The 22,276-nt window shown below is 38.9% G+C and overlaps 7 protein-coding genes across 7 annotated transcripts; 5 read left to right on the top strand and 2 right to left on the bottom strand.

The window, feature by feature from the left end:
• Positions 1-205: 205 nt before the first annotated feature.
• On the top strand, positions 206-1,560 carry GCK72_010359 (uncharacterized protein; the record flags this gene model as incomplete). Its single annotated transcript, XM_003110816.2, has 7 exons — positions 206-321; positions 367-591; positions 635-845; positions 892-982; positions 1,033-1,237; positions 1,293-1,367; positions 1,419-1,560. The coding sequence occupies 7 exons, from the start codon at positions 206-208 to the stop codon at positions 1,558-1,560; spliced, it is 1,065 nt and encodes a 354-aa protein (XP_003110864.2).
• Positions 1,561-1,831: 271 nt separating this feature from the next.
• On the top strand, positions 1,832-3,515 carry GCK72_010358 (uncharacterized protein; the record flags this gene model as incomplete). The annotated part of the gene is made up of 7 exons (XM_003110976.2): positions 1,832-1,879; positions 1,928-2,029; positions 2,079-2,291; positions 2,339-2,605; positions 2,652-3,029; positions 3,076-3,336; positions 3,384-3,515. The coding sequence occupies 7 exons, from the start codon at positions 1,832-1,834 to the stop codon at positions 3,513-3,515; spliced, it is 1,401 nt and encodes a 466-aa protein (XP_003111024.2).
• A 302-nt stretch (positions 3,516-3,817) lies between these two features.
• Positions 3,818-6,035, bottom strand: GCK72_010357 (uncharacterized protein; the record flags this gene model as incomplete). Its single annotated transcript, XM_053727820.1, has 8 exons — positions 3,818-3,917; positions 3,964-4,025; positions 4,072-4,515; positions 4,561-4,788; positions 4,967-5,093; positions 5,151-5,376; positions 5,426-5,579; positions 5,901-6,035. 8 exons carry the CDS (start codon positions 6,033-6,035, stop codon positions 3,818-3,820), a joined length of 1,476 nt encoding a protein of 491 aa, XP_053587397.1.
• Positions 6,036-6,466: 431 nt separating this feature from the next.
• GCK72_010356 (uncharacterized protein) lies at positions 6,467-7,434 on the top strand (the record flags this gene model as incomplete). The annotated part of the gene is made up of 2 exons (XM_053727819.1): positions 6,467-6,547; positions 6,601-7,434. 2 exons carry the CDS (start codon positions 6,467-6,469, stop codon positions 7,432-7,434), a joined length of 915 nt encoding a protein of 304 aa, XP_053587396.1.
• A 1,277-nt stretch (positions 7,435-8,711) lies between these two features.
• GCK72_010355 (uncharacterized protein) lies at positions 8,712-9,674 on the top strand (the record flags this gene model as incomplete). The annotated part of the gene is made up of 2 exons (XM_003110775.2): positions 8,712-8,792; positions 8,841-9,674. The coding sequence occupies 2 exons, from the start codon at positions 8,712-8,714 to the stop codon at positions 9,672-9,674; spliced, it is 915 nt and encodes a 304-aa protein (XP_003110823.2).
• A 1,477-nt stretch (positions 9,675-11,151) lies between these two features.
• GCK72_010353 (uncharacterized protein) lies at positions 11,152-22,152 on the bottom strand (the record flags this gene model as incomplete). The annotated part of the gene is made up of 27 exons (XM_053727817.1): positions 11,152-11,477; positions 12,359-12,458; positions 12,512-12,757; positions 12,823-12,906; positions 12,953-13,087; positions 13,239-13,841; positions 13,886-13,964; positions 14,017-14,291; positions 15,558-15,824; positions 16,181-16,285; positions 16,334-16,895; positions 17,261-17,928; positions 18,322-18,435; positions 18,481-18,933; positions 18,982-19,096; positions 19,165-19,465; positions 19,510-19,615; positions 19,660-19,795; positions 19,842-20,125; positions 20,168-20,302; positions 20,348-20,528; positions 20,573-20,775; positions 20,835-21,105; positions 21,463-21,562; positions 21,608-21,741; positions 21,787-22,075; positions 22,119-22,152. The coding sequence occupies 27 exons, from the start codon at positions 22,150-22,152 to the stop codon at positions 11,152-11,154; spliced, it is 6,306 nt and encodes a 2,101-aa protein (XP_053587394.1).
• GCK72_010354 (uncharacterized protein) lies at positions 14,612-15,347 on the top strand (the record flags this gene model as incomplete). Its single annotated transcript, XM_053727818.1, has 3 exons — positions 14,612-14,907; positions 14,954-15,181; positions 15,227-15,347. 3 exons carry the CDS (start codon positions 14,612-14,614, stop codon positions 15,345-15,347), a joined length of 645 nt encoding a protein of 214 aa, XP_053587395.1.
• Positions 22,153-22,276: the final 124 nt, after the last annotated feature.

Raw genomic sequence — 22,276 nt, 5'->3', positions numbered from 1 at the left:
CTCTCGCACTCCCCACTCTCTCGCCGCCGAGCCAAATTCCACTTTTCTGGTGAACAACTTAAGGTATGCCGAATGTCGTCACAATACTTCTGCAAGACAGAAAAATGGATCAGCGACGAAATATTACTTTAAACGTAGGTTCCGCAAACAATCATGAACACGAAACGCATTTCAGGTTGATAATAATGAAAATATTGCCGAACTTATGAAGAATGTAGAAAAGTTAACGAATATTCCCAGTGAAGAGTTGGAAGTGGTTTTTTGTGGAAAGAAGCTAGCCAAATCAACGTTTATGAAAGATCTATCGTTAACCCCAGCAACGTAACGCAGTTCAGTAAATTCAATTGTTTAATTTAGCTTTTTCAGACAAATCATGTTTCTGCGACCCAAAAATCTTGTTCAGCTGACAAATTCGAAATTTGATAGTAACAACAAAATTACCGACACATCTATTTTAGGAAGCTTTTATGTCTGGTGCAAGAAATGTGATGACGTTCAGCGAGGGAAACTTCGAGTTTATTGCCAGAACTGTGCATCTACCTCTGTTTTGGTTAAATCAGAACCGCAGAATTGGGTAGATGTTTTAAAAAGGTTGGCAACAAGTTTGAAACGGTTTTCATATATGTTTCCACAGCAAGAGGATACAAGTTACATGTGAAAATTGCTTTGCTCCGGGACTTTTCGCTGATTTCAAGTTCAAGTGCCTCAAGTGTAATGATTTGGCCGCCGCTTTAACACACGTTCGAGGAAATTGGCAAATGACAGAGTGCTGTGTTTGTGATGGAAAAGATAAAGTTGTAATTGATCTCGGATGCAATCACATTATCTGTCAAAACTGTTTCAAAGTGAGTCAATTTCCATTCATGAGAGATAGTCCCATGTAGTTCACAGGAATACTTACTCAGTACGTTAGAAGAGTTTCGTTTCACCAACCGTCCGCCTTATGGGTTCACTACTTCATGCGTCTATCCAGGTTGTAATCGTATGTTTTCACAAAATTTTTGAGATCGAAACAAGTAAATCAGATTTCAGGAGTTGTGAAAGACGTTCATCATTTTCATATCATGGGGCAATCATCATACAGTGAATATCAACGAAAGGCAACTGAACGGCTTATTTCCATTGATGATGAAGGAGTGACATGCCCCAATGCTGCATGTGGACAAAGCTTTTTCTGGGAACCATATGACGATGATGGGAGATCTCAATGCCCAGATTGTTTTTTCACTTTTTGTAGGTGAGTTACTCCACCGAAGAAAATAATATAAATTGTGTTATCTGAGTTCTTTCAGAAAATGTACGGAACGAGAGTGTACATGTCAAAGTGATGATGATTTGACAAAAATAACAATTGATGCAACAACTAGGTAAGTTTATAGACGCTGATGATTTTCTTTATTTTATATAGTTAATTTTAGACGTTGTCCAAGATGTAATGCAGCAACCGAAAGGAACGGTGGATGCGCCCACATTCACTGCACTTCATGTGGCATGGATTGGTGCTTCAAATGTGTCACCGAGTGGAAAGAAGAATGTCAATGGGACCACTGGTTCAATTGAACAAATTTCAGTTCTTTTTTGTTCATAGCAAATTTTGTAGGCTTTAATTGTAAAAATTTAGCTTCAAACTCACAATTTTTACCCATTTTTATTTGTACAACAGCTTGAATCTACTCAATTCGTTGAATTACGCTTGAAATCTTGAAGTGCCTTAAATCGTTTCACTTGTTAATTTTGTTTTAACAGAGTTTTTCACTCTTTTGATATATCAGTTACTTGTGATCAAAAAAAAGATCTATTTTTACAAGTTTACAGAACTATTAAGCAAAATATGTCAGGGCAGGGACAGCAACCGAACTTGACTGCACAGCAGCAACAGGTTTGAAATACTTCTTTCATCATTTTCTAACGAATTAATAGTTTCCAGATGATTCTTCAACAACAACAGCAGCATATGATGAGACAGCAACATATGCAACAACAGCAAATGCATCAGAGACAGATGCAGCAACAAGTGCAGCCCACGGGGGTTAGTTTAAAAATCATAAACAGGTAAACAGGTTTTCCAAGATTTTCAGCAGTTTCAACGTGCTCGGACACCACAGATGCAACAACACGCTCCAGGTGGATCACCTGGAGGGTCTCATCTTCAGATGCATCCACATCTTCAACCACCAGGTCATATGCAGCCTAGATCTCCATTAGTTGGATCGCAGCTTAATGCTCCTGGATCAGTCCCAGCTGGCAACCCAGCCACACCACAAATGATGCATCAACAAATGGGAATGAATGTATGTGAATCCGATTTTTCTGAATGAAGAAAACTCTCCCATTACAGCAACCGATGTCTCTTCCTGCACATCATATCTCGCGTCCAGCATCTGTTGCCCCTCCTGCATCAGTTCCACCTAATCTGCAAACCACAGGAGGGGGACCACCAAGCAACCAGATGGATTCAATGGGTGGTCAACCACAATATCCACTGCATCTCCAACCACAACAAACACCATCTCGTCCAGGGTCTCAACAAGGACAGCATGTTAATAATTCTCATGGTGGTCCACAGTCCGTGCAACAACCGACGAGTATTCAAAGACCTGGATCGGTAAACTAATTGAAACATGTCGGTTATTTTAAAGCTACAGTTACAGGTTCTTGCCCCAGGATCTATCCAACAACCAGAATCACTCGGGGCCCCTCCGTCGAATAGTGTCATTGGTGGCCCACAATCTGTTCAAGGCTATGGGCCTGGATCTGTGCAACCACCTGGATCAGCACAAGCACCTTCGTCTGCTCAACCGGGATCAGCTTTTGCTCCAGGATCAATTCAAGCACCAGCTAGTCAGCAGCCTCCTTCTTCTATTCAACCTCCACCTTCTGCGGCATCAAGCTCTGCGGTTGGTGGAGCCACTGCTGCGCAAAATAGTAAAGAGCCATTGAAACCAAATGAGGAACAAATCAGAATGGTACAAGATCCAGTAGATTTAGTACGCAATTTAGTTCAAAAGGATTTGAGAAATTCGGTGGTGGTAAGTTTTTCTTTTATATTTCTGGTTTTCGTAAAACTTATTTCAGGAAATGAACAAGCGTGGTGCTGACCTTGTGAGGCAAAGAGAAGAAAAAAATGTGAATGAAAGTGACAGAGCACAATTCAAGCGGGCAGCTAATGACTTTCATGCTGTTTGCGATGAAATTGACCGTACACTAACTACAGTTATGGAGACTGCCAAACAATTGATCAAACTTGAAAAAGTGTTCATGGACCGAAACTCAAAAGAACTTGATGGAGAACTTATGGTGAACTCTGTTCAATCATTCGTCGATAACACTGATATTGTAAGACATACAAGAACTATCATTTCGACAATTTCGCGATTTTGCAGGTTCAAAAAATGTTTGACGAAACAATCGGCGGTGTAACAGCTTCAATGGAAAAAATGCGGAGACGTCAGAAAAAGTGGGAGGACTTGCAAAAAGAAACACAAAATAACGAGGATGTCGAAATGATTGAATAATTGCCCAGTTCACTGATTTCGATCAACTGCTAACCTAACTCAATTTCCATTCAAAAAATTTCTTTTCACTGCTCAGTTTTAAGTTATTTTCTATTCTTACTTTATTTCATAATATGTTTATGATTGAATAATTACCCAGTTCATTGATTTCCACCAACTGCTAACCTAACTAAATTTCCATTCAAAACGTTGCTTTCCACTGTTCGCTTTTAAATTATTTTCTCTTCATATTTTATTTCATATTATGCTTATTCTGGGACAAATTTCCTCTACTATAAATGTTATTCAACATGAATCCAGTTTCAAGTGGATGTTGCCATTTGCATAGCTTTTCTTGACAACTCTTTTGATTCCAAGATATCGGCTGCTGTGAATTCCCCCAGAAGACTTGCAAGCTCGTTCCTAAATTTATATTATGTCGGGATATTCCGTCTAACAAAATATGTACCTTTCAGTTTTTTCGGCATCATCAATAGGATCCAAGTTGCTAGAAACAACAATAACTTCCATCTGAAACAATGTCACCAATAATTATAAAAAAATCTCCAAAATTTACCAATTTTTTAATCTGATCCGGTATATGACTGATACTCTTTGCAACGAAAACAAATAAGATGTCATCTGGTAGCTCATATGACTTATTGTGATAACAAACTTCTCTTTCCTCGCTTTTCATTAAAATCTCGTACATTTCCGGTGGTGGAGCTTCAGTTATATTGAAGAAAACAGTTGGAACAATTGAGTAAATATGTTTCGGAAGTAATAGTGATATCTGTGAATCTTTCCACGTAAGCATGCTCATATCAAGATACGTGGCACTCGGTAAGACTGTCCGTAAATTAAGAAGAAGAGATTCAGATGAGCTAATGAATAAACAGAACTTTCGTGATGTTTTCAGATTACGAATAATCCTGTTTATCGCGTTGGAAGGCGTAGCAACAGATGAATCAAATGGAACGGAAACTGAATTCAGATGAGATGAACACATGGAAATACACATCTGAAATTCAAAGGGATTCAAGTGACTCTTCGTTTCGAAACTTACGGATGAAACTGTTTTCTCTTGACACAATAAATGAGATCTATGAATGGAAAAAAGCAGTGTGTTTCCAATCAGTTCGTTTTGTTTTTTCTCATTCTGCTTCAATTGAGACTTCCATTGCTTTCTGTGTGGTTCCAAAGCAGTCAATAGATCCCCACTACGTAAACGATAGTCACACAATCTTCTATCATTTGCCAGAGTTTGTTCGTTCTCTCGAATCAAATTTGTTAGCTGAAATTAGTTGTTTTCCTAGATATTTCGAATCGAGACATTTGGAAATCGAATAATCTCAAAACTAGGATCGCATTTTACTCGCCTTCGTTAATTTTCAAAACAATTTGAAACCTTCTTTTTGTTCAATTTCGAATTATTCTCATATTCATATTGTAAGTGTAAGAAAAAATAATACCTTCTCTACATCATTCTTCAATTGTTGCATTTCATTTGTTTCATTTTCACATTTTTCTTCAGTTTGTTTTATTTGCTCACGGAGTTCTTTACTTTCTTCAACTTGTTCTTCCATTACTCGCAAAGTGCTGAAATTGTATGTCTCTCATAAAAAGAAGTACTGTAACTCCGCCCATCAAACTCACCAAGCTAATTCTAAAAATGCACTAATCCATCTGCAGAGACAAGCACAAACAATTGATTCGTGTTCTATTTTATTCGCATTGAATTCAGCTCTTTCCACATATTTTTTCAGTATTTTCATTTGATCCACACTCAAAATATCAGCATCACAAGTGGCCAGTTTGATGAAAAATGACTTTTCGCTTACGAATTTCACAGATTCTTGCCACGTTTCTGCAGCGTGTCGTTCTGAAAATGAATCACTTTTTAGTAAAAAAAAACAAGAGAATCAGTTGACTTGGTTTGAAATTCGGCTCAAAAATGGTTCGAAGCATCTCACAGCAAAGACGTATTCCAACAGATGGCTTCGTTATTTTCGAGAGATTTTTGATATCCGCATTCGAGAACTTCAGAAGTTCCTCTACACATCGACGGAATTCTTCTTGAGGTGCCTAAAATTATTCAAATATTGAATTGAAATCAGTCTGATAAAAACGTTTTCTAATATGTGAGACTAATGTTCGGACTAATGTTTCTGTCAATTGAAGTGTCTTTTCTTTTCAAATATTTTCAAGCTAATTTCTTATTATAAACCATTGGGAACAATAATGAAAGAAATTCTCCAGAAAACTAGCACCCATTATGTACTCTACGTAACACAATTACAATACCGTTGTCTCATGTTCTGTCGTACTATTGCCACTATTTTCGAGTAATTTTTCTTTTTCAAATTTCATTTTCGAAAGAAATAAGTTCATTATTGACATCCTCACCGAAACCATAGCTTCTACAGCGGTTTTCAATGCTTCTTCTTCTGTTTTCATTGTTTCCAAATTCGTGTTTTTCACAGTAATCAACTCTGAAAGCACTTCAACTCTGGCGCTTTTCATATTTCTCTCTTTATTCATCTTCGATAATATCTTCTCTGTTTCAATAATTCGTTTCTGCACTGCTTCAATATTAACTTCTTTTCCAATTTCAGCCAATTTTTCAATTTGATCCCAAGTATGAAGTGCTTCATTTAACCGTGTGCCTTCTGCTACTAGTTCTCTGAAAAAAAGAAATCATCAGGTAGGTATCATGTTTGTAGTAATCTAGTAGTAATGCGGAAGTGTTTACTGTTTTCGATTTGATCGCTTATCTTCTCTTTTTTCTTTTACTTCTTCCTTTTTTCTCTCTCCCTTTTTTCCATTTTTCAGGGACATTTCTCTCATAAAGATTCTGCCGTAGAGGTTACACAAAATAGTGTGTAAAACCGTCTAAAGAGAGAAAAGGGGTTGGGCATGAAAAGGTAGTATAAAAGGAATCGTCAACGACATGTTAGACACCTCATCTGAAAATGGACGAGAAGCAACGCCTTCAGGCTTACCGCTTTGTTGCCTACTCGGCAGTCACTTTCTCGACTGTTGCCGTGTTCTCTGTAAGTTTCTCTTTGAGAGGTTTCCAGACAAATTAACAAAAAAAAGGTTTCAGCTGTGCATCACTCTTCCATTGGTGTACAACTATGTTGATGGAATCAAGACCCAAATCAACCATGAGATCAAGTTCTGTAAGCACTCTGCTCGTGACATTTTCGCTGAGGTGAACCACATCCGTGGATCTCCAAAGAATGCTTCCCGTTTCGCCCGTCAAGCTGGATACGGAACCGATGAGGCTGTTGACCAAGGAAACCACGGATCCCAAGGAGGATCATGCTCCGGATGCTGCCTTCCAGGATCAGCTGGACCAGCTGGAACCCCAGGAAAGCCAGGAAGACCAGGACGTCCAGGAGCCGCTGGACTTCCAGGAAACCCAGGACGCCCACCAGCACAACCATGTGAGCCAATCACTCCACCACCATGCAAACCATGCCCACAAGGACCAGCTGGAGCTCCAGGAGCCCCAGGACCACAAGGAGATGCCGGAGCTCCAGGAGCCCCAGGACAAGGATCAGGAGCCGGAGCCCCAGGACCAGCTGGACCAAAGGGAGCCCCAGGAGCCCCAGGAAACCCAGGACAAGCTGGAGCCCCAGGACAACCAGGATCTGATGCTCAATCTGAGTCTTCTCCAGGAGCCCCAGGACAAGCTGGACCACAAGGACCACCAGGACCAGCCGGATCTCCAGGAGCCCCAGGAGGACCAGGACAGCCAGGAGCCCCAGGACCAAAGGGACCATCCGGAGCCCCAGGACAACCAGGATCCGACGGAAACCCAGGAGCCCCAGGACAACCAGGACAATCTGGAGGATCTGGAGAGAAGGGAATCTGTCCAAAGTACTGCGCCATCGACGGAGGAGTCTTTTTCGAGGACGGAACCCGCAGAAAGTAAATGCGATAACCATTCTTTCATTAGATTCAATAAACGATTTGCATTTAAATTCCACTTTTTCTTTACAGTATACCACAATTCCTTCTCAAAACACAGAAACCTTTTAGCACTTTACCGGTTGAATCGGGCCATAAAAAAGAAAGAGACACGAAAAGTGAAAGTAGCTGCCGTTGGTTTGGCAAGTCATTGATTTTCAAGTAGCCGCTACAAAAAAAAAAGAATTAATGATCATCATGAAAAAAAAACTGTTTTATTCTGTTAAGTTGGTGGCTAATCACTAAAGCATTCTCCCACTTAGCACCCATCTTTGTTTACAAAAAGACAAATTCGTGAAGCATAATTCAAGAGAAAACTGAATGTTAAAGAGACAAAGAAAACTTGAAGGTCGTTGTGGAAGTTATCGAGGGTTAATTGTTTGAATGAAGTATTGTAAAAATCTAAGAATTTGTGAATCAAATGTAGAAGAACATGATAATTGTCAATATGAAACACAGTCTAAACTGAATATTTCTGAAGTTCTAGATGACAAAAGATATCAGCAATTCCGGTGTTTACTCAAATCTAAAAATTGAATCATATATTATTCTATGAATTTTAGGGTTATCTTTATTTTTCAAAAAATCGTATGTCTTTATCTTTCTATCTTTACCTTTCTCACAACCACGACAGATTACAGTACTTATAAGCAACAACTCGAACCAGGGGAGACACTGATACTCTACTTCCATGTTCACATTTTGACAGTCAAACTGCAAAAGGATTGAGCGATCCGTGTAGACTTCTGGTAGTAATTGATATCTTGCTTTCTTCTCGCTCTTTTCAGACCAGACAGCACATAGTTCACTATACAAAACCTTTTCTTTTTAGCTGAAGTGAAAACAGTAACCCAATTAAAGTTTATCAGTCAAGACTTCGCTATCAACCCAACAGTTCATGGTCATTTTTCTTTGTGGCCTCTGGTTGCCATCTCTTATGCAGCTAATTCTAAATCACTTCCTCTTTTCTTACAATCTCTTCTTTTTCTCCACTATTTCTTAGGGTTTCAATGCCAATAGCGCCATGAAAATAAGATGATACGAGGCGATTCGACAGCAAAGGAACAAACGATTTCTGAACAGCCTTCGTCTTCATTTTTTTTTTCAAATGCTAAACCTAATCTATACTCCGCCTACAACTATTTGAGTGTAAACTTAAACATTACAGTTTAACGGAACTGAAAAGTATATAATGAAAAGTGGGGGACACAGAAATTGCGCATTTGCCCAATCTTCATTGCAATGGAGGAGCAACAACGTCTTCACGCTTACCGCTTTGTCGCCTACTCGGCTGTTACCTTCTCGGTTGTTGCCGTGTTCTCCGTAAGACAAATTTTAGACGAAATCAGTCTCTAAGAAAATTTTTTTTAGCTATGCATCACGCTTCCAATGGTTTACAATTACGTCCATGGAATCAAGACCCAAATCAACCATGAGATCAAATTCTGTAAGCACTCTGCTCGTGACATCTTCGCTGAGGTGAACCACATCCGTGGATCTCCAAAGAATGCTTCCCGTTTCGCCCGTCAAGCTGGATACGGAACCGATGAGGCTGTTGACCAAGGAAACCACGGATCCCAAGGAGGATCATGCTCCGGATGCTGCCTTCCAGGATCAGCTGGACCAGCTGGAACTCCAGGAAAGCCAGGAAGACCAGGACGTCCAGGAGCCGCTGGACTTCCAGGAAACCCAGGACGCCCACCAGCACAACCATGTGAGCCAATCACTCCACCACCATGCAAACCATGCCCACAAGGACCAGCTGGAGCTCCAGGAGCCCCAGGACCACAAGGAGATGCCGGAGCTCCAGGAGCCCCAGGACAAGGATCAGGAGCCGGAGCCCCAGGACCAGCTGGACCAAAGGGAGCCCCAGGAGCCCCAGGAAACCCAGGACAAGCTGGAGCCCCAGGACAACCAGGATCTGATGCTCAATCTGAGTCTTCTCCAGGAGCCCCAGGACAAGCTGGACCACAAGGACCACCAGGACCAGCCGGATCTCCAGGAGCCCCAGGAGGACCAGGACAACCAGGAGCCCCAGGACCAAAGGGACCATCCGGAGCACCAGGACAACCAGGATCCGACGGAAACCCAGGAGCCCCAGGACAACCAGGACAATCTGGAGGATCTGGAGAGAAGGGAATCTGTCCAAAGTACTGCGCCATCGACGGAGGAGTCTTTTTCGAGGACGGAACCCGCAGAAAGTAAACACTCAGGAAGACCTATTAGTCTTTTATCGTCTAGTCGTTTTTTATTCAATAAACCATTCACTGCCACTTTTTTTGTTTCAAAGTATGTCTACTACTTGAATCTCTCTCTATACAAAATCTACTTTACGAAGTCGAGCTAATGTTCGAAAGAAGTTCAAGAACATTCCAATGCAAACAGTCAGTAATTAAGGGAACGACGTGCAATTCAACATTTGGATCAAAGATCTCAGCATTGGCCGCATATTTAGTAATAAAACAAACGTTTTCCAAAAAACTTTATACTGTTTTTCATAATAAAAGCTGTCTACGTTTTCAATCATTTCTTAGATGACCAGATGGTTACTTTTACCTGGGTTGCAAACTTTTCATGTTTTTGGAAGCGTTTAAAGAAATGAACTTCTTACCAAGAATGTCCGATCCCAACAGTATCACGTAAATAGCAAAGAACATAACAATAGAGAAAATCAAAATGTGAGCATATGGATCGTGGACTTCGATGTTGTAGGAAATGCTGAGCTCATTTTGAAGGATTAAAAAAACAACAGTGCGGTTTAACTTTCAACAAATTAAAACTCCCACGCAGACTACTTTTTACACTGAATTTGTGTACAGAGTTTCTCCTATTACATGTTTCATATTTATGCTCAAGTCTCTAATTTTCACAACAAGAATTAATTTTTTGGACAAAGAGCTTGATTAATTTATGATCTTCTTCTTGTAAACCGAATAGTTCATCCTATCTCTAAAGAAAAAAAAACACAATTATTCAAGTCAGAACTTGCCGATTATTGAAGGAACAACTAAGAAAAAACAACAATAAACAATTTTTGTCAGAGTTAAAAGTTCGTAACATTTTTTCAATCGCTGAGCGTCTAGTCTTCATTTCATTATTTTTTCAATAAAAGCCTAAAAGGTTTCAAGAAGTTTTACCAAGAACCAGTAACCTTGAGAAATGTCGTTGACCCACATCAAAATGTGTTGATTCTAGCTTTTCCGTTTTTTTCAGTTCCTTGTGTCTTGTTAAATCACACAAACTGTTTACAATAACCTCTTTTTGTAAGAAGTACCATTCTTCTCAAATTCTCTTATCTCTTTTTTTCTATTACAATCATCAACTTCCTCTCTTATCCTTTTACACCCTCCAGTCAAGATATATAAGAACGGGTTGATAGTGTGAGAACGTCATTCAGCAATGGACGAGAAGCAAAGACTTCAGGCTTACCGCTTTGTTGCCTATTCGGCTGTTACCTTCTCGGTTGTTGCCGTGTTCTCGGTGAGTTTATTTATCAGAGAATTTCAGTTCAAAAAAGAACGTTTCAGCTGTGTATCACTCTTCCATTGGTGTACAACTATGTTGATGGAATAAAGACCCAAATCAACCATGAGATCAAATTCTGTAAGCACTCTGCTCGTGACATCTTCGCTGAGGTGAACCACATCCGTGGATCTCCAAAGAATGCTTCCCGTTTCGCCCGTCAAGCTGGATACGGAACTGATGAGGCTGTTGACCAAGGAAACCACGGATCCCAAGGAGGATCATGCTCCGGATGCTGCCTTCCAGGATCAGCTGGACCAGCTGGAACACCAGGAAAGCCAGGAAGACCAGGACGTCCAGGAGCCGCTGGACTTCCAGGAAACCCAGGACGCCCACCAGCACAACCATGTGAGCCAATCACTCCACCACCATGCAAACCATGCCCACAAGGACCAGCTGGAGCTCCAGGAGCCCCAGGACCACAAGGAGATGCCGGTGCACCAGGAGCCCCAGGACAAGGATCAGGAGCTGGAGCCCCAGGACCAGCTGGACCAAAGGGAGCCCCAGGAGCCCCAGGAAACCCAGGACAAGCTGGAGCCCCAGGACAACCAGGATCTGATGCTCAATCTGAGTCTTCTCCAGGAGCCCCAGGACAAGCTGGACCACAAGGACCACCAGGACCAGCCGGATCTCCAGGAGCCCCAGGAGGACCAGGACAACCAGGAGCCCCAGGACCAAAGGGACCATCCGGAGCCCCAGGACAACCAGGATCCGACGGAAACCCAGGAGCCCCAGGACAACCAGGACAATCTGGAGGATCTGGAGAGAAGGGAATCTGTCCAAAGTACTGCGCCATCGACGGAGGAGTCTTTTTCGAGGACGGAACCCGCAGAAAGTAAACACTCAGGAAGACCTATTAGTCTTTTATCGTCTAATCGTTTTTTATTCAATAAACCATTCACTGCCACTTTTTTTTTTTCAAAGTATGTCTACTACTTGAATCTCTACTATACAAAATCTACTTTACGAAGTCGAGTCAATGTTTGAAAGAAGTTCAAGAACATTCCAATGCAAACAGTCAGTAATTAAGGGAACGACGTGCAATTCAACATTTGGATCAAAGATCTCAGCATTGGCCGCATATTTAGTAATAAAACAAACGTTTTCCAAAAAACTTTATACTGTTTTTCATAATAAAAGCTGTCTACGTTTTCAATCATTTCTTAGATGACCAGATGTGTTTCGCTGTATTGTAGAAATAAAGACTCTATCAAACTTACTTCTTTTGTTGCCTAAATACAATTTGAAAGCAATCAGCAACTTCAAATAGTTGACTGAAAACTGTTCCCGGAAGAGCAATTCCTATTGATTGCAGATATTTTTTAACTGAAAGTTTCTGCTGGAATGAAAAAAAGAAATACTCTTACCTATGAAAAACGTAGAAACAATAATCTGCGCAGCGTCGTCAACTTTGCAATCCGATATAATCTTTGAAACTTTTGAAAGTAAATCTGATTTTTCAATTGCCTGAAAGCCACGAATAAATCCCGAATTCTCCGACCAAATACAAGATTTCTCACCGGGACATGAAATATTGTACACCAAGAGAAGTCACTTTTGAACTGTGGATCAACAAGAAACATAACATGAAGGGCATCAAATATCCTTGCTTCCAACACTTTTCTCAATGCTTGTGGTTCTTTCAATGTTTCAACTGGGAGATATTTGCACATTCTTTGTCCCGGTAGTCTCAATCCAATCGTTTGCATTTGTGTCGCCAAATTCTTTTCGCATTCAATCAATTGTTCTCCCATTGTGTGTAGTTGCTGGAAACAAAGAGATGATGATGAGGTTAACACATTGTTACTATTTTTACACTTTCTCAAAATACCTCATCAGAAATCAAATGTTGGGTGTTCGGACACTCAATCCAAAGTTTGATTTGTTCCATCCACCGAGGCTCCACTTTTTCGTACTGAATAGAGAAGTTTAGTTAGTTCAAAAGAAGAAAACAATCATACACAAAAATCGAGATGAACCAAAATAACAACATGTTGATTGGTATTTGCTATTATATTAATAGCTCGACTTAATGCGTATTCCCATCTTGAAATGAATGTATCGTAGCATGTTGCATCCACTTGCATGTGTGTCATCTGGAAAATTTTGATGTTGACTTTTGGATCATAATTATCTAGATTAGTAGGAGAGAAGTAGATCAAATCCTTCAACGATACCTTGTATTTTAGTTGAATCGAATCAACAAATTTTTACAAAAATATCTAGCATCCGGTAATTCCGACTCACCGTTGCATTACAAGCAACACATGCTGCTTTAACCACTTGAGTTCTTCCACTATTCGGCGGAGCAGTCAATACCATATGCTCTGATGCCTGTCTTATAACTCTCATAACTCCTTGAACCCATCCACTTGTTTCCCAATCAACGAATAATCGGATTCTATCTTTCGGATGATTTCGATGATGTTCAAACAAAAAGTTTTCAATACTTCTTTGGAATTGAACTCTATCAACGACTGGTTCATAACTCAATCCATCAACAACATCGTGTGCATCTACTTCTGAATATATTAAATCAAACATATCAATTATCGTTGAAGCTCTTTTTTCTTCTCCTTCTTGTTCTTCCTCCTCCTCCTCATTATCCGATATTTGTGCGATATGTTTCAGAACTGCCTGTTGAGTTGTACTGAAATTCTGATCGATGAGTGCTTCGAATTCTTGTGCAAAAATAGATCGATGCGATGGATCAATTGCATTCCCAATTACTCGTGCTGATTCATGAATAAACAGACGAAGAAGAGCATTTGGATCGGGACAGTTATCGGGGAAAGCAAAGAAGAATGACTTGGCCAGACGGGTCGCCAGTGCCATCGAAGACAAGTTTTTCTGGAGAAAAACAGATAAAAGAAGTTGAAACTAGTAGCAATTACCACATAAGGTTTCTTGACAATCTCAACAATACAAGATGAAAAAGACTCCAAATGATGATGATACTCAGAGCTGAATGATCTGGAAGAACGAACACTTTTTTCTTAAAAAATACTCGAAAAATTCAACAAACTTAGCAGTGAAGTTGGCAGCAATCAAGCTTTGAACCAATGGCTTTTGATCTTGAAATTTAGTTGAAGGAGGCATTGCAATACCAATAAAAGTAGAGAAAAGTGCTTTTGTTTTGTGAAGCCACGCGTAATCTTCTTCATCTGTTACAATTATCATTCGAATCTGTGCATCTGATTTACAAAGTTTCCCATCTTTCCAAAATGTTTTGTGATCGACGAAAAATTCAATAATTGGGAGAAGTGGTTCGGTGAATGAGAAGCGATCAATGACGATATACTGAAATAGTAAGTGTTATTTGAGATTTCATTCACTACATTTTTTTATTCAGATTCTTTCGTTTTTGAAGATTTAAAAAAACCCAATTGTTCATAATAGTCAGAGAGTTTTCACGTGAGTTTTTTTCGAAGGCTTCCCTCTCGTATTCAATTATTCATTTTCTTTTGAGCATCTCTCAATAGCCAATTCAATTTTTATTCAATTCCCCGTGACCTTGACACCCTAGTCTAATCTCCTAACCCACTAACCCAGACTTGTTGTGAATAAAAGTTGTAGAATTCAGAGGAGAAATCAGTGCCTTCAAATCGATAACTCGCAAAATGAAGCCTGCAGAAAGAAGAAGAAGAAGCCGTGCGGCCTCACAAGCTCCTCGTGACAGTGTTGGACGCTTCACTCCAAGAAAAAAGACCGCTGGATCTAGTCGTCTTACGGCCCGTTCCGTTTCACGCCAAGAAACTTCTCGTCAAAGTCGCCGTCGCAGTCGTAGTGCCAGATCGGCGTCTAGCTACCGTAGCAGCCGCAGTCGCAGTGGCAGTCGCTCCCGATCTCGATCTTCGTCTCGTCGTCGTTCGATTTCGAGAAAACCAGTGAAAGGAAGAGGACGTAAAATTGGAAGGTATGAAGGGAAGAAACGTATTGTATAATCATCCAAACTATTCCAGCAAATCGGTTCGTGCTCGCAGCTCCCGTACTCGTTCTCGATCTCGATCCGTTTCTACTGCCAGAGAACCAAGTCATCGTCGCGTTCGTCGTGTTCGCTCTACAAAAGAGAAATCTCGCAGCAGAAGTCGTTCAGTTTCATCTCGTCGCTCATCCAAGAGAAGCGTATCAAGACGTTCTTCTCGTCGTGCCACTCCAAAACCAAAAGGAAAATCTCGTCGGGCAGCTCGGTGAGCACAATAAATTTTATTTTAAAAATACATGTTCTCTTTCAGCGAGACTTCAATCCGGAGTTCAAGCAGTCGCAGTCGCAGCCGTAGTCGCAGTGGATCTCGCCGCAGATACGGAAATGCAAAATCCACGAGAAGTCATCGTATGGGATCTCATTGTGGATAAGCAGAAACCCAATTAATCAACTAACCGATCAACTAACCCTTGTACTAACCAGTCGATCAATAAACATTTCTGAGGGATTACCAGCAAAGCATTCTACAGGTTTCTGCAGGAGTGCATAAAAAGACTTGCCGCCGAAAGACTAATTTAGGGTTTTATTTTATGTGGCAACCCCGGTCTGAATACGTGGCTCACAGGAAAATGTGCACTTACCAGCTGTTTACTCTGATGTGTTTTCTCACAAGTATCCACAATGTTTGCAAATACTTTCTGTGCGACGTCATTTCCAACTCGACTTTTACCATCTAACCATAGGAATTCAACTTGAACTTCTGATCCACTTGATGAAAGAAACTTTGAAATCATTTTGACAAACATTGTTTTCCTTGAATATGGCGGTCCATGTACAAGAATATTATGACCAGAACTGAGGAGGCGAATACTGTAGAATAGAAGACGATCCATATTTGGAGTGACTATCTAAATTCATTTTTCTTTAAATTTGACTTCCTCTCTTTGATTAAAACCATTATATTCCCAATTGCACTATCTTTATCAATTGAACTCTGACAGAATGGTTCTTCTTCCCATCTCACTAATTTTGTTGCATCTTGATAGGATATTTTCCAATTACAGACATCTTCTGGGATTTGAATTGATAGTTTCCCTCGTATTGAAACTAAACATTTCCCAAGTTTTGCTTCTACTTTTTTCTGATCATCACAAAATATCGAGATGTAATTAGCAGTAGCTAGAATTACAGTAATCCGAAGTGTATCATTTACAGAAGTAGTTCGAGATAATGGTATAACTTCTGTTAGATCTTGATAAATTACTTGAAACAGAGTCGAAGGCCATAGAAAAGTTTCAGAGAAATATGATGACATTGGTGATAGAATACGATCCACGAGTTCATCCATTATTTCGATAAGAGAGATTTTCTGAAAATATTCAAAAATTGTATCCTTTTGTGATACGAATAAACGTACATTGAACAGTTCTGTATACTTTCTCTGCCAGATTTTCCTCCAACTTCTTGCAACGTTCATTTTTAAATTTTCGTTTACAACATGAAATGGAATATCAAATTTCTTAACAGTATTCAAATGAAAACCTTCTTCATCTGGAATACACATCAAAAATTGAACATTCTCTTGTGGCCAATATGTACTGCCATCGTCAAGCGTCAGAAATGGAGGAGTTTGAGATGAATATCCATTTTTCTTCAGGAATAATGGAGAAATAAATGGAAATATATTCCAGAATTCTGAGAACCCGTAGAACACAACTATTGTGTTGATAAAAACTGAGTTCGTGGAAATAGTTGAGTGATAACTCCGTTCACTTTCAGATCCATTTGATGGTTGAATATTTGGAGAAAGTACTTCGAAAAGAATTCCAGATGGAGAAGCTGCAAACTCATCAGAGTGAACAACCAATTGATCACGAACAAAGACGTCAATGTATATCCAAACCACTTTTTCAGCAAAATGATCAAGAGTTTCTTTCAGTGTTTCCTTCGCCATTGGGCCGACACATCCTGATATTTCTCTGAAAATAAAATGGGTAACTCTTGAAATTGTTGCTGAATGTAGGCGTTAACAATCTCTAAATTATTCATATTTTAACTAGAAGTTTTTCAAATCTTCCCACTGCACCTGACGTGTCATCTGTTCAATGAACTCGATTCATCTCGTTAAAAGTATGTTCACATCTTTACTAATTCCATAGTGACTGGCGGAACCCGTTAAATGTCGGTTGCTTGTCCACCCAGAAGTATATAAACGAAAAGTGAATTCAAGTGAGATATATCTGTTATGAAGAGATGAAATGAAGAGACTCGTCATGAAGAGACTCGTCAGGTTCAACATCCATGTTGCAAAAGAAACAATGACCGAGCAGCATTTTGTACTCACCTATTTCTAATTCGTGTTCCTAGTTTCTCTAAAAGTAAAGAATGTGGAGAAGACGGTGGTTGGATAGATGGATTCCCTTGAGCTGGTAATCTGGATGCAGTTGGAATCGAAGCAGATCGAACACTTGATAAAGGAGTAGTTGTTTCAAATTTGAACGAGGGAGATGATTTGTGTTGGTCATCGATTAAATCACGAAATCCACCCAAATGTTCAGAAGTTGTTCTCAGATGTTCAATAGCAATTGCTGTCGGAAGTTGATTCTTGATTTCTTCAGTTGATGAAATGAATAATCGAGGGAATGGAACAGTTTGAGTTGATAGCATTTTGAATAGGTTGAATGCAATTTGAGACGTCAGTAAATCAACATTTTCCAGCAGAACAAACCAATTTGTCATTGGAATACATTTGGTTAATCTCTCGAGAAAAGCAGATTCCAGAAGATTATGAGAATTGACGATTCGAAGGTTCGAACACAAACAATTAGATAGTTTCAAAACAAAAGATCTCGTAGAACAAACTTCTCCAATAAGAAGAATAATGTGTCCACTGCTCCAGTTATCTGCCAAACTTTTCGGAATGAAACGGTTCGTTTCGTTTGAATAAACAAAATCAACAGTGAGAAGGGACTGACGTTGGACACTTTTATGTTGAATATAGTACGCTTTTTCCTGAAAAATAATATTATGAGAACTAAAAATGATCGGAAGAGTGACATCACAACATGAACTGTGACTACTACTAAATAGCTGCTGTTCTAAATTTAATTCTACTTTCTAAATATGTATCTATTACTACATGTAAGCTTAATTGAATCTCAAAAATCAAACCAATGATTTCAATTTGATAAGTTTATGTTGAACGAAGTAGTTTTTATCCTGAAAATATGTTTTTAAAATTACTGGACTGGGAATAGAATCGTGGTTTCAGAAAAGCATTCTGGTTGTCTTCCTGTTCACTTCAGAATATGCTAATCGGTTTGAACAAAAGACAAATGAATTCACAATTCGGGAAATTTTTAAAATCTCAATAAATTCAGTCGCAAAACGTTGAATAAAAATTACCACTCTGCTGAGAAACAATGGGTCAAGAGTCTGTCTTGTCTCAATCAATTCTCCAACATTTGCTCCGATTCTACTCGCTGCTTTTGATCGATCTTGTCTTTCATATGTGATTATCTGAATCTTTGTTTTCAGAAATGACTACAGTAGTCTTAAACTAACATCAGTCAGTTTCGATGCAAACGCAGTCTCGATGCTTCTTATCAACTCACATGGTTCTTGGTTTTCAATTTCAGTTTTTGTCAGATCTACATTAACTTTCTCTCCTAATAAATCCACCAATTCCAACTGATTTCTTCGATTGAAACATAATCTTCTCAGCGAAGGAAAACAATCTTTTAGTAGTAATTGTAATCTTGTATCGATGGAAGTCGTTGAAAATAAGTTGAGAAGATGTAGTTCAGAAGATAGGCAAAGCCTTGAATTAATCATTCTCATCCCATCCAAAAGTCCACGAACTCCTTGTATTATCACAGCGACCATTTTTCGAATCTTTTCTATCCAACACGGAAGATGTGGTAGCTGCATTACTCGATATATAGTTGCATCTTTCACAACATTTCTTTCTAATTTTATGAAGTATTTTGCACAAGTTCTAAGTAATTCGTATTCTTTCTGCAAAAAATAAAACAAGTCTCGCTTCATATTAGAATCGAATGAAACCTGTAAAGTGTTTCTACAAGTTACGAAAATATTTGCAACTCGCATCCATTTTTGTTGAGTTTCACACCATGCTTTGAGAATTGTTTCTGTTCGACATGTCCACTCAATCCATTGTCTGAAATTCATTTGATTATATTGAGTCACTCTCTCTCTCTCTCTCTCTCTCTCTCTGATTCGACTCACGGTAATGAATCATCTGTTATCTGTTCAACATTTGTCATATGTTTCAACGTATTTAAATCCGTTTGAACTCGACTGTGCAGATCTCGAAGTTTGACAGCTAGAGATAGTTTCCATTGAACGTGAAATCTCATTTCCAGATGCTCTTGGCTCCAAAATGTTACGATTGAATGTAATTGATCAGCTGCAGTTGCTTCTCTTTCAGCAGAAAAAGCTATTGGTTTTAGTTGTTGAAGGTGTGCTTCCAGACCCAATTCACAAATTTGTGATATCGAACTATTAGCATATGGAGTCAGATCAAATCCTGAAAGAGAATGATGTTTTATGAAGTAGGAAGCTTGAACTGACCGACAATCTCTGACATTCTCAACCAATGAGCATCCAACAAACGTCTACAGGACATTACTTCGGCAACTGAGAAATTCTTTTTGAATGTGTCCACCTCGTTTCGTGCCTGAAATAACATCTTCAGCTCTTCTCCTAATTGTCAAAACTCACGTATGCAATGAAATGTTTTGCAGCTCTATGAGTTGCCAATGAACTCTCAAAAACAGACAATTGGACTGTAAACTGTTCGATGAAGTTGCTACTTGCATCAATATTTACAAGAGTTCGGCGAGATTCAAAGAAAGCGCTGAAATCATTGTTCGATCGAAAAGAGCAATTGGATGATAACCCACTTGACATGCTTATAATACCCACTTGTCGCCACGAATAAACTTTGCAACGACTCGATTTCTCCCACAAAAAGTCTCATTTTTGTCACATCAGACACCTGGATATCCACCGCTTTTTCAAACTTATTCAAGTCCTCAATTTCAGTTATTAAACTGTCAAGCATTGGTCTCAATTTTGCCATTTGTGTCAAATATGTTTCGACTTCTTGTGGATTCCCCATTGTTTGTACAATCTTGAGTTTATCCATGGCTTTTTGGACACTTGCCATCACTTTTGCTTGTTTTTTCTGAATAAAAACAAATAGAACATGTTTAAAAAGGATACCTACATTGACAAAATGCAGAAAAGTAGATATTCGTTTTTGAAAGAAATGAGCATGATCATTAATGCATTGTGGAAGAGAAAGACGAAGAGACGCAATTTGAAGAAGAGTATCCATTTGAGAAGTGTCGAGAGAAATATGCTGAACTCATTTAAGTCTGAAATCATTCTAAAAAGGTTCAATTACCTGTGTTATCTCAAAAACTTTATCATAAACATCTACAAATTGTCTGGCACTGTCTCCTATTTCATTTTGAAGCATTAAATCAACTTGTGCTTTGTTGTTGAGCATCATTGAAGGATCAATTGATCGATACTGCAGTGCTCGATCGTATTTCCGGAAATCGTGGAGTAACTTATTAAGTAAACTGAAACGAAACATCTAGAAAATACTCAAAACCGGAGAACAAACGTTGTGAATTTTCTTCTAATAGCCATTTTCAATTGATTTCTAAAACTTCGAATTCGTCGTTCCATCTCGGTCCATACACTTTCCAAACGAAGAACAAAGCAACGAACAGTGAGAAATTTTGGTGCTTTCGTCAGACGGATTTGGAGATGTGTTGAGTCGTCATACATTTTTATGAGTTCTTCTTCGGTTAACTTTGGTGATACCTGAAATGAGTACGGTGGATAAAGCCACTTCTCATGAGAAGACTTGATTTTCAGAGTACCTTATAATCGTCAACCAAAAATGCGTATGGTTGCAAGAACTGATGATTTGAAATATTTTCATGAGATAGGACATCCACACTCATCATTGCTTCCTCTTGCCACGTTTCACAATCTTCAGTTGACATTCGGACACTTTCCAACGAGCACATTACACGGATAGGTTCTTTCAATAATAAACGAATCTGTTCGGAATTGACCCATAACTTTCTGTCTACTATCATACATTCGATTGCAATGAATGATGACTGAAACTCATATTTGATAGTAGATCTGAATGAAACAAAACCTTATTTCTCAGTGTCTTCAGATACGATTGAATTGTTCCGAATGCTGCATTCGTTGTTTCTTGTACTATACAATTTTGAACAATGTTTCGTTTCTTTTCATCCTTCCAATTTTTTCTCAATAATCTATAAAATGTTTATTTTTCCATTTCAATGATAATCTTTTCCACACTTTGTGTTGATCTCATTGGAAAACTCTGTGATTTTGGCAAGTAGTGTTTCTCGAAATTTTCTAATTGCCATATTTCCAATTTCCGGGTTGATTATTTCATTGATATCAAATATCAATCCTTTTCTGAATAAAAAATATATATCAGCAAGTTTTTTAAATGAATTGAACTACCTGTGCTCAAAAAATATCCGAATTTTCATCGCTGCCAAAGATTGAGATCTGAGAAGAAGTTCTCTGTTATTGTTCACTTCTAAACGATATCTTTCTATTTCTAAAACATCATTGTATCATTCCGTTTTTATAATTAGGAACTCACTTTTTAATTTCATCAATATTAATTGTTCTTTCTTTCGAAATTCATCTGATAAATGCTCAATCAACGCATATCTTTCAGCGCAATCGATCAATTCTTCTAACTCTTGAGCAATTCTTTCATTCTTTGAACTCAATCTGAATTAAGTTCTTATGAATTTAAAAACCATTTTTTTGACCTACTTATGAACTCTCTGATAACTCCATTCAATTCTTGGTTTCAATGGATGTTTCTTCAGAACGTAATACCATTGTTTTGCCACATAGATACTCTCATCCTGATTCTTTTCTCTCAATCTTCTAATTTTTTTCCTTGCTTCCAACTGTTCTAGATGCCAGCGAAGAAAATTTTTTCGACATATCTTTGGTATTTTTCGATTTTCCCTTCGAAGACGGTCCTCATAGGCTAGTTGATGCCAACTCTTTTGTTCAACAACTCGATGGATTGTCAAATATCGAGTATGTTTCCTTACTGAAATCCGTTTGGAAATAAAGATAAAGAAGATATGACTTACACTTGAAATGTTCCTTTTCCAGTAGATTAGACATAATAACCTGACTAGCGAGCGATTCGAAAGTAATGAGGTGAGAAATGAAGGGAGTATTTTGGGTGTAGAGAGGTTTGACCAACTGGAAATCCGGTTTCTAGGCAATAAGAGAGGTCAGTTTATAC

Source organism: Caenorhabditis remanei, chromosome III (genome assembly GCF_010183535.1).
Source record: "Caenorhabditis remanei strain PX506 chromosome III, whole genome shotgun sequence".
Lineage (NCBI taxonomy): Eukaryota > Metazoa > Nematoda > Chromadorea > Rhabditida > Rhabditidae > Caenorhabditis > Caenorhabditis remanei.
Note: the sequence above shows the minus strand (reverse complement) of the source record. Positions and strands in the feature narration are given on the sequence as shown.